General features: G+C 41.1%; 1 protein-coding gene across 18 annotated transcripts in view; it reads left to right on the top strand.

Annotated features, from left to right (window-relative positions):
- The window catches only part of MAGI2 (membrane associated guanylate kinase, WW and PDZ domain containing 2), a 601,975-nt gene that overhangs the window by 412,286 nt on the left and 177,428 nt on the right, over positions 1-12,261 (top strand). For 12 of the 18 annotated variants that reach the window (XM_081023439.1, XM_081023443.1, XM_081023427.1 and 9 more), the window contains one exon: positions 1,997-2,077. The exons of the other annotated variants lie outside the window; for them this stretch is intronic. In XM_081023439.1, the coding sequence (XP_080879565.1) occupies positions 1,997-2,077 (81 nt within the window). The remainder of the gene's footprint in view (positions 1-1,996; positions 2,078-12,261) is intronic. 18 annotated transcript variants of the gene reach the window in all.

The following is a 12,261-nucleotide window of genomic DNA, read 5'->3' as shown; positions in this document are numbered from 1 at the left end:
AAGGAAAAGATGCAAAGAAATGTACCTGTCCCCTTCCAAAGGCCTAGACCAGGGGTGCCCAAACTTTTTTCAAAGAGGGCCAGATTTGATGAAGTGAACATGAGTGAAGGCCGACTTGAGTTGTTGACCTTTTTTTAGGATTGAAGTTGTTGAGTTTGGATTGGAGTTGCTGGGCTTTTTTAAAGGATTTTACCCAAAAGTTGTTGAGGGATTCTTCCAAAGTTGTTGAGCTTTTTTTAGGGTGTAGAGCTTTGGGGGGGGGGATTTTGCCAAAGGAATTGAACTGCCACAGGGGCCGGATTAAATTGACTAGAGGGCCGGATTAGGCCCCCAAAACTAACTTTGGACATGCCTGGCCCAGACAAATTCTGCCTAAAAATAGCCAAGGAGGGGGTCTGCAGTGCTCTCAGAATTGGAGTGGTGTGTTCTTCTCTAGCTGATCTACTCAACAGTTAAGCCACCTCTTTCTGCACTAGCTACACTACATTTGCATGGCCAGCTATGTCCACATTTTCATTGATATTTCTGAGGCCACACTTGCATTCCAGGAATGGCCATACCTGGAAAAACAGACAAAACTGGGCATAGGCACCCCTCACCACCAATGTACCCTGGGTTTGAGTGACAATTGGCATCAAGGCGGACCCTCAGACAGCAGGGGGTATGCTACCCCACCAGAACAGGTTAAGTCCATAATTCCTTGACCAGAGAACCAACCACTCCATCCATTCAGATTTAGGGTATTGGCCCTCCCAGACCATTACACTGCACCTGAAGCTCCTGACTGATAGCTCCCAGTGGCATCATACAGATGTTGGAAAGCATATAGCAGGGATCACCAACTTGGCTCCCACAGGTGACATAGTGCCCATGGGCATTAGGTTGTGCATTTCTTTAGTTTAAATTATTTTCATTTTATTCTTTGAGAAGGACAATTGAGATTTTTTTTAAGGGAGTGATGTCCTTATCCCAAGAGGAATTCCATGTGTGACTGTGGTAGCTATATGTGCAGTGAGTGGTACATGTCCAAGATAGGGAGCATGGTGTGGCCACTTTGCATAGTTTTCCTGGGACTGGGGAATGCTCTCTGTTATTAAACAGCAACAACATTGGGAGTGTTGTGGGAATTAATACTGTGTCATTTCCAGAATTAGGACTTGCAGGACATATGTGATTTCCCACAGCAAGCATGTCCAGGTGGGTGAGGAAGCAACAATGTGTTACGTCATGAGGCCCATGACAGCCATTTCATGTTGTGCCTTGCTCCTATTGAAGCCATTTTGTGACTGGCACTTTTAGCACTTACCCAAAAATTCCCCACTGGTCCAAAAATGCTTGGTGACCCTTGTAGAGGTTTTTTTTTAGTTCCATTACATGCAACATAAACTCTGCCAACTCTTATTTGTTCCAGGTATTTGTCTCTCTTTTTTATATGTGGCTTGAATACATAACATTGGTTTTTCTGTTTTAGATAGTCATGAATTAGTTCTTCTTTTATTTGGAAAGTTTGGTCCTTTGACATTAACTGAAAATATCTTCAAGGAATTTGTGGTTATTATTCATATGCTATAAGAAGAGAAAGAGAACTGATAAAATACAACTACCTATTATCCTCCTGATCTTTAAGAGTAAATGTCATTGCTGTTGGATAGAGTTGTTAAAGGAAAATCAAAATAATTGTTATCTTTGTAGGTGTATATTTTAAGTCCTTTATGGCTGATCCTATGTATTATTGCCTGGAAGTTACATTGAACTCAGTGGGAGTTACTTCTAAACAGACCTACATAGGATTGATCTGCATAGGTCTAAGCACTTGTTGAGTCTCCTGAAATGTTTCCAGTATTCCCCATATGATAGATATTTTTAACTGAAATTGAATATTCAAATTAGAATCTAGGTTTGTTAGTTAAAAATTGGAAATCCCAGTCTCTGGATAAATGTAATTGAGAACTATAATGTCATGGCCCTCAGTCGTCAATTTCCTCTCCCCATACAGATCTTAATCTAATGGGTCGGATCCAAAGGTTCCCTTCTTCCGACGGAGGAAGCTTTCCTCTGACAGAGGAAGAGAATAAAGGTAATAAAGCAAAATTAACGTAATAAAGGTAACTAACATGTCTCTGGGTTTATTTAGTTTTTAACAATGCCAGCACCTATCCAGAAGGCTGATTTTATCCCTGCCACTGCAGGGCTTTTTAGATAAAGAAATGCAATTGATACACTTGCAGTTGTAAAAATGCTTCTGATCCCCTGGACACATCTGCAGCTAACAGAAGACAAGGGGAGGAGATTTGTACTGATTCCTTCTTCTCTTCTAGCCTCCCTGTGCTGGAGGGTCTCCTAAATATCTGGAGATGATTTTCAGGAGGCACTGGGGATGCGGGTAGAGGGTGACTTGGGGGGACACCAGTTGCCTTCCTCTCCTGCTAGTGGGGAGGTTTCCACTGGATCAAAAGCCCATCTGTGAGCTCAAGGGCACCAGATGTATTCAGCCTTTTCATTCTGCCCATTCTAAAATTTAAGTAAGTAACTCTACCAAATAATTTCCTTCTACTGTCTCATGAATCCCATGAATTCTTAAATTATGTCTTCTTGTTACATTCTAGATTATTTCTAGTTTTGCCCCTACTCTATTTAATTCTAATTTATACATACATCTTACATCCTTTTTATCTATTTTTTACAAGCATAACTGTCTCTTCCTGATAGTGAATATGTGTTTCACGTAGGTGTTCAAGATTTACCCAATTTGGCTTCACTGAGTGAATTTTGTCCCTTATAATGTTTAATTTTCTATCTATTAGTTTACCTCTGTTTTGAAAAATAAACCCTTAATTTTGATCCTACAACCTTCCCTATCTTGCTATCTATGATGCTTTGTGATTTATCTTGTTTCTGAATCTTCTGAATTGTTTTCTAAGTCTTAAATTATTTTTTTCTCATTTCTTTCAAGTGTTTTGGTTTTAAAATAACACCAGTCAAGATTCTCAGTTCACCCACACCTCCCTACCGTGACCCCTTCCTTCCCCTTCCCTGATCCTTAGCATCATTCCTCTTGGGTGTTTTCTTCCCATTTTGTGAACTTATTTTACTGTCTTAGCCCACTTTAGATATTCAGCCATATGCTGGAGAAATGAGATAGCAAGGGGTCAATCACATATGTTTGCTTAGGAAATATTTCTTTAACTTATTTTACCCTCATATCAGTGTAAACCCAATCAAATATTAACTGTAACTGTTAATATTACTGTAAATATTAACAAATATTAACAGATTCAAGCTATTCTGTTTGTATACAGCCCAAAGTAAAATAATCCTTCAATATTATATAAAAGAACTAACAACTCTAACAAATCATATGTTTAATTGGTAAAAAATAACAATCCATTCAATGAATAGCAATCATGTCAGACATCTAAATCAGCTTAATGATTCAGATTATTCATATTAAATGCAAATAACAAAGAGTAAAAGGCAAATAATATAAGACTTCCTTTTATCCAAACATAAACAAATGAAAGTTCCTACAAGATGTCAGAGTAACTGAATACAGTCATGTTTCTTCTTCATGTCCAAGTAAATAGAAGTAGAAATCTAAACAAGGCTAGGAAATAACTAAGCTGTGTACTTTTGTTAACTTTTGAAATCTAAACAAATACAAACTGGTCCAAAAAGCTGGAGAGAATAGTGGAGTCCACTCTAGATTTTATTTCTATAAATAGAAATCCAAACAAGGGGACAAAAATAACTATTGTACTCATTCTGCTTGTTAAGATCCATACACACAAACACAAATTAGACGGTAGAAATAAATGCACTCTTGTTCCATCTTCGGATCCAGCTAAACAGAAAAGAAAGTCCCAATACAGAGAATGGCTAACAAAGTGATCCTAAACTCTGGTAGGGTTCATCAAGACAGAGAGGCAGATCAACTACCACATGCAAAACTGCTCTCACTTTACAGCAGCCATGGCAGAAGGTGGAGGTGCTTGGACTGTTTGTCTTTGACATTTTATTTTAGCTGTGATAGCTCCAGGTTGGTGCAGCTGAAGAAACCAAGGGGGCCCCCTTTTTGGGAGTTGGACTGCTTCAAGATCCAGCAGATCTTTGGCCAGCCCTGTTCTGCCCACAATGCTCTATTTTTGAGAGGGGGGGACACACGAGGGGTGTTGAATCTGCCACACTACAGCAGAGACCTCCACAGTGACCTGTGTACTCAGTGCACAGTGTACTCCTTCTGCATCTGTATATCTAAACAAATATAAAGAGACTTCACAGAAAATGAGAGAAGCACCTGCATGCTGAGTGGACCCTAAGGCAATCATTCCATCAGCACAAGGATCTCTGCCTGCACATCACTTCAGGAGGGTGCAAAGGAGAGAGAAGTCCAGTTGTGCAAGTGGAAATCCATCCATTGAAAGGATTTATTAGCAAAATACCCCCCACTGTTTCACTGAATAGACAAAGATACAAATTCAAACTACAATGTGGAGACTTTTCACTTGGTTCTGATCAAACAAAACAGAAGCATACCGCTAACTGAGATCATCAATATCTTCGGTTGTTTCATCCATGTTCAGCCAGATCTCAAAGAGATAGATGTATTAGTCCAGGAGTCAGCAACCTTTTTCAGCTGTGGGCCAGTCCACCGTTCCTCAGACCATGTGGTGGGCCGTACTATATTGGGGGGGGGGAATGAACGAATTCCTATGCCCCACAAATAACCCAGAGATGCATTTTAAATCAAAGGACACGTTCTACTCATGTAAAAACATGCTGATTCCCGGACCGTCTGTGGGCCGGATTGAGAAGGCGATTGGGCCGCATCCAGGGCCTTAGGTTGCCTACCCCTGTATTAGTTTATGGCAGCAAATTGTCTTGTAGCACATATTTTTTGAGCACATTTATTTTGTGAACATAGGCTTCTGTGGATCCCATTATTATTCACTTAGACTGTGGGAGACAGTGGAAGACAGGAGTGCCTGGCATGCTCTGGTCCATGGGGTCACAAAGAGTCGGACACAACTAAACGACAACAAAACTCCTACAATATTTGCCTCAAATAGTGTTTTCAAGTTTTGACTTAGTCTCAGTAGGTTACATCCTTCCAAATGCAGACTTTTATTTTAAAGAATGGGGAAATTATAAAGATGTATTGATACTTGTTCAGTATAAAACTGGGGCCAGGGAAGTTCTAAACACAAAGAGCATGCTTCAATATGCCATAGAAACCTCAGTTAACTTTCTTCCTATGCAATATTTTGGACCATGAAAATGGCAACTATATGGTACAGCTGAAGTACTTCTTTTCTTTAGTTTTGAGAAGTTGTATTATTCTGAAATAAGGAGTGTTTGTTTTGCTTTCATTGACCCTCTGCAATAAGATAGAATCTTTGAAATCAAGTTATGCCATATAGACTTCACTACGTTTGCCAGGGATCCATTCTGCATTTTCAAATGAATGATAACATAACTGGAAACTTTTACAAAAGGTGCTAATAGATTGTTTCTTCCCTTCCCATCTGCTAACATATTCAGAGAGGCTAAAGGCTTTTAAAATATAATAATAAATTCAAAAAAACCCATTAATTAAACTTATTTATTTATAGCATATATAGAGGCTACCCCATAACCATTTTCTCTGGGTGGCTGACAAACATAAATTAATAAAACATAATAGTAAAATCTAATTACTGTTTTAAAAAAATTGCCGCATACCACAGATGATCCATTAACACAGTAAGAATGACAGTAAAATCAGGCAGCAGCAAGATCTAAAATTACACACTAAAAGCCTGCCATAATATATAGACATGAAAGGATGTGCCTGCTTCTCCACATCTGTTCCTCAAGCATCCCGAAATTACCCCTTCATGGCAAGCTACGCGGCTTTCCCCTGAAATGCATCTCCCTCCCAAATCATATTCTAAGATGTATGGAATATGGGCAGGGTTTATGGTTCTCGTACACTACTGCTCCATATTGTTGGTGGCTGAGACTGCTCTAGTTTCTTGATTTGTGAATGTTCCTTTAAGGGAAAAATATTTGGAGAGTGCCATTGCTAATTATTAATGATTTAAAGCATAAAATAAAGTGGTTTACATAAGTGCAATAAAAGTAAGGCAATTCCTGCGGGCAATATAAAGGTCACGACACAAAGTTTGCCTCCTCACCAAACTGCAGTCGTGGTCACTTGCAGGATCAAGCTGCATCCAAACCGCCAGTGGTGTGGGAACAGTGCACCAGAGAGTAATAGAAGGAGATAGACCATAGAGAAGGAAATGGCTAGAGCAGTCTACACAGGCCACTACCAGCCAGAGTAGCGTCATGATAGGCCACCTACACTTGGGGACATTCCAATGAGCTTTGAAAGAATTATGTTTTCTGAACTGGGGGGGTGGGGTGGGGGAGAGAAAGAAGCTAAACACGGAAAAACACAAGAGGGGGCTGTTTTCTTCCTAGCATCATTTTGTTGTTGTTGTTTAGTCGTTTAGTCGTGTCCGACTCTTCGTGACCCCATGTACCAGAGCACGCCAGGCACTCCTGTCTTCCACTGCCTCCCGCAGTTTGGTCAGATTCATGTTTGTAGCTTCAAGAACACTGTCCAACCATCTCGTCCTCTGTCGTCCCCTTCTCCTTGTGCCCTCAATCTTTCCCAACATCAGGGTCTTTTCCAGGGAGTGGAAAAGCATCATTAAGATGCCTCAAAACCTCATGGTTTATGAGCAATTATTGTTCCAGCAGCATTTACTGGAAGATGGATTGGGCTTGATTGCATTAAAATTGTGACCAAAAGCAACATTATTTTTTTAATCAGCCTGCTTATCTCACAGTTTCATATTCAGCTAATCTCTGTTTGCTGAAAACTGTTTCCATGTATTAATAGCACAGAAAGCATAACATCTCAATGTTGGCCATGTGTCATGTTTGTATCTACGCATTTCACACACTTATGTACAGGTGCTCCAAAGACTTGCACTTTGCATTTTACTCTGCTTAATTCTCAACCATGTGTGAACAGGAATTAATGGCCTCATCTTGCCTACTATTCAGCTGGCAAGTCTTCTTTTCCTGGCTCTCTTCATCAATCATGCAGTGCTGTTAAATAACCGGATTACTTTTTAGGGCACAAACTGAGCCAGCAGAGACACACACGCTTTTCAGATAACTTAGCACACTGAACTGAATAAGACTAAACTGGCTTAAAGGCATGGATCCAGGCTTCTGCTGTTTTGTGAATCAGTGCACTATCCCAATAGCAGGATTTGGTTAAGTGTTTATATGTGATATTTACTGCAGAACTGGGAGGCCATTATCAGAAGATACTAATCAGCTTCTGTGCCTCACATTTGAATGTGGGCATTTATTATCCTTAGGACAACTATTTCACATCAATACCTGCAGTAAATATGTATGTCAACAAATTCTAAACCTTCCATAGCAAACCCGTTAATTGTGGCTTTATCGGGATTTCCAAATATGATCACCAGTAAACATCAAAGTGCCTTTATCACACAACTGCTTCACAGAGACCAACACATAGCCCAAAATAATGTTTGTTGATAAGACTGAATATATTAAAATAACACTTACAGAAATAACCTGAAATGCCAGTGGAAGTCAAAAAATACAAATCTAAGCTTAAATCACCAGCACATTAATACACCATAAGCCATGGCAAAACAGATTTATAGACTCCAAGTGAATAAATCCAATTTATAAGTGAAACTCTTCAGATCTGGGTTCAGAGAAAATAATTTCTGGGGCTTCCTCCTGTACTTGGTGGCAGGATGGATCAGAGCCAAGAAACAGACTCTAAATTCTGGCAAGACTGTGGGTGGTGGTTCCTGAGTCTAAATAGTTGGTCAATTGCCTGCTTTGAACAGGGTCATATTTATTCTGAAAGATCAGCTTTGTAGTCAGGAATGCTCCTGGATCCGTCTTTGTCACTAGAGACCCACCTGACCTCAGTGGCTAGGTAGGAGCTGCAGCAATTCTGGACTAGAATATCCTGACCACTGTTGTCCATCCATGCACTGGTAACTTCTAGGTTGAATTTTAGAAAAGGTAACTCAATGTAGGGCTGTCCTAGAAGCTAGTTTGGAAGCTGCAGCTGGTGCAAAATGCTCACTGGAGCAGGATATCAAGCAACCGCTGTTGAAACAATTGCAGTGACTGCCAATTAGCTACTAGGCAAGATTCAAGGTGCTAGTTTCAGTGTATAAAGGAATCGGGCTTTTAGTGTTGTGGCTCTTGCCCTTTGGAATACCCTTCCTTTTCCTCTTTCAACAAAACTTCTCCAGTCTGCATCTGTATTGGATAAAAAAGAAAGAAAGATGTTTTATCACTTGTTTACTGCCCTGGGCTCCTTTCAGTGGAAGGGCAGGATACAAATGGAATTAATTAATGCCAGCTATTGTTCTTTGAAAATTTGACTACTTGTTGTTAGATAGATTACCATTGCTTCTAGACTCAGCTGTCCTTCAGTGGTCAGGTAAGCCACGTGAAATATCAAAATGGTACATCTCATTCAGTTGTAGGTTCTGGAACCTTTAATTTTGGCACCCCTCTACCAAGCCATTTCTCAGGCCAAATAGCCTACCAAATTCCGAATCAGATCAACACCTCTGCCGTGCTCACACAGAAGTCCCCTTCAGGCATCCAGCATTAAATGTGTGAATGGGAACTCATGTACAAGATGGACTGCCCTACCCACTCGATGCCAACAAGTGCTTTGGCCATGGCCCCTCAGCACAGTATGAGAAACATGAGTGTGAAGATCCCCCATAGGCAGAGCCTTGCATACATTTTTCAGGAGGACATGACTGGAGCATAAGTCAGTATCTAGGTGGTGAGGGTGGCTCACTCATTCATAAGGCTGGCTCACTCATTCACACATTCGTACTGAACACATGAATACTTTTGTAGCAGTTAAGGAGAAGAGAGCTTAACTATGAGCCTGGTTTCAGATGACACATTAAGCCAAGCATTGGTTTAGCTGCTGTGCTGTGCTAAAAGGACCAGGGAGGAAAGCGGCTTGGATATCCTCCCTGGGAGCCGTTCTGTTTGCTCTAAGCCATGGTTTGGCTCCGTGTTTCATGTGAATGCAGCCTCTTTGAGTGCCCTACCTTAATGGATGGCAATAAGCATATCTGTTTCTTCTGTTTAAGCTGCAGTAAGGATGCGGGTGGCACTGTGGTCTAAACCACTGAACCTTGGGCTTGCCGATCAAAAGGTTGGCGGTTTGAATCCCCACGATGGGGTGAGCTCCCATTGCTCGGTCCCTGCTCCTGCCAACCTAGCAGTTTGAAATCACGCCCCCCAAAAAGTGCAAGTAGATTAATAGGTACTGCTCTGGTGGGAAGGTAACCGGCGTTTCCGTGCGCTGCTCTGGTTTCGCCAGAAGCAGCTTAGTCATGCTGACCACATGACCCGGAATACTGTCTGTAGACAAACGCCGGCTCCCTTGGCCAGTAAAGCGAGATGAGCGCCGTAACCCCAGAGTTGTTTGTGACTGGACGTAACTGTCAGGGGTCCTTTACCTTTACCTAAGGTTTATATCCAAAGGGATTTAACAACCTGACACTGTAAGTACAGCTCTAATTCCTAAGCTGTTCTTAAATATGGAGGGTTTATCTCCTGCACATGAAAATGATGTTATGTCCTCTCAAAAATCCAATCATATTTATATTGCAATAAAAGGTATATTACAGGCTACTAAAATGATATCTTGGGGTGTCTACAATAACAAAAGAAATTAGTAAAACCACCTGGAAACATAAATGCTCCCTTAACACATATTTTTAGATATCTGCAAGGAAACAATAATGCATATTTGGAGAACGAGGTTTAGAATGAGAACCAGTGTTTGCCAGCCTGGGCTGTAGCTCAGTGGGAGAGAACCTGCTTCGCATGCACAAGGTCCCAGGTTCAATGCTCAGCATCTCCAGGTACCATTGGGAGAGACTACTGCTGGAAATCCTGGAGAGTCGCTGCCAGTCGGTGTAGACAATATGGAGCTAGATGGGTCAAAAGGCAGCTCCCTGTGTTCCTATGGTATTCTGCTACGCTGGGGAGCCAAGAAAGGGAACTGTGAAATCATGTCATCTTAGGCATTTTTAAAGATGAAGACGGATGTCATAGTTTGAGTATATTGCTAACATTTTGTTCTTACTGTTAAATCCATGTACATGTTTCCATTCTCAAGCAAGCCTGGGGGTGGGGGGTGGAGACACAGGGCTGCAGTTTAATTAAATTCAGGAAATGTGTTTTTCTTTCTTTCATATGAATATGATTGGCTAGTGCTTGTGACATCACTAAAAAAACCCTGCCTATTCTGAGAACATGATTTTTTTAAAAAAATGTAGATGAATGATGCTCACCTTTAAAAAAAAAAAATGTTTAATCTGGACAAGCCACCTGATGCATGAGGGCAGGTGAATTCATTTGTGTGGCAGGCGCATTAGGGGATCTGTGGAAATTAACTAGCATAAAAGGACCAATGCAGCTGGAATCCCTCTGGCAATCTGAAGTGAATGGTACCATACCCAGCCCACCTGAGCTCAGGCCAGGAGCTGGTGCACCCTCTCAGGACCCTGTGGGAGGCTCCGCCTTATGCTCAGATCGTGCCCAATGCCATTTCCACCTAAGTTGTAACAGATAAGTTGGTTAAATGCCTAATAAAAGCCTGCTGCCCAGTGAAAGTAAGGTGAAAACCCCTCAAGTCTGCCTTGGTGCAGAGTGAAGCCCCAACCACGAGTAACTGGGTTGGTAAGCAGTCCAAAGAGCAATGATTAAAAAAAATATCAGAGCAACATAAAAAGCAAATATTTTTAGTTATTGAGCATTTTCTGGTTGCTAAAGCTCTGAGAAATCAAGTGGAAGTTGCATTGCAAACCGGACTAAAACTGAATTAAAGAGGCATTAACAAATGTTACTTGGAAAACAGAATAAGTAGCAAACATTCAGCAGGGGTTTTTTAGAAGAGAAAATGCTGTGAAAAGTACATAACTCAACTAAGCACATAACTCAGCTATCTCAATCTTCAGTACCGGTCTCGATAAGAAAATTAAATTGTTTTCCTGTTGGCTGGAGTTAAAGCTTCCTCTAGTTTCAGATAAGAGACTTTTATCACACCGTTCTACTTCCTTTCATTGCGGGCTTTGTATTTGTCTGGCAGATGTCAAGGATAGGACTATTTCTGGCAAGAACAGAATGCATTCAAGCCAAATGTTCTAGTTATTGATAATATTGCATAAGAACTGCATTAGTACAATAACATGCAGTTATTCAGATAGAATGAAAATGTCTGCTATCCCACTAACACCACAGTGTTATACAGGTCTACCAGGAAGAAAGTCCCATTGAGTTCAGTGGGGCTTACTCCTAGATGAATGACTACAGTGATACCTCTGGTTGCGAACACTTCTGGTTGCGCACACTTTAGGTAACAAGCTCCGCTAACCTGGAAGTACATGGTCCTGGAAGCAAACTTTGCCCCTGGATGCAAGCGGAAATCGTGCGCCAGAGGCGCACGCAGAGTCGCGTTCAAGCCTAAAACAGTTTATATCCCTAATTTACTCCAGGAAACTGCTGAGCCAAATTCTCACTTCTTCCATTGATCTGTGTGCAATAATCCTGGATGCCCCATATACCTAACTTTAAATCTTGACTGCTTATTATTGTAGCCTCCCTAATATTCATTATCTCTATGCATTTTACACTTTATCCTTTCTAACACTCCACACATGCATTCTTCCTAGTGCTGGATCCATTGGGCCAATGTTCCCTTAAATATTACATTTACACACACACATGGTTCATTCTGGGAATATGAAGCACGGAGGTCTTTGCTTGTATGTTTGTTAGTATTATAAGCATCAAGCCTGGTTTACACATGACAAACCATTATTTGTTGCTAACAGCATAAGCCAGAATGAACACTGGACTCACATGCTACCCCTCCCTTCAGGCAGAAGAATAGAAGATTTAAAGCTTTAATACTTGTTCTGAACCTAAAATTCCCATTCATCCAAACTCAGGAAACCGTGGTTTCTGAAAATTGAAGTTACGGCTATAGGAAGCAACTTTGTACTGTACCTGGTTAAACAATCATTCCACCTTACTCAATAAGGTTTACCGAACAGGGAGCTAACACTTGGCTCTCCAGCTGTCATTAGACTCCAACTCCCATCAGCCCAGCCAGCATGGCTGATCATCAGGGATAATGAGTGTCGTAATCCAATTGCATGTGGGAGGCCA

Source organism: Podarcis pityusensis (assembly GCF_964106645.2).
Source record: "Podarcis pityusensis genome assembly, chromosome: 10".
NCBI classification, from domain to species: domain Eukaryota; kingdom Metazoa; phylum Chordata; class Lepidosauria; order Squamata; family Lacertidae; genus Podarcis; species Podarcis pityusensis.
Note: the sequence above shows the minus strand (reverse complement) of the source record. Positions and strands in the feature narration are given on the sequence as shown.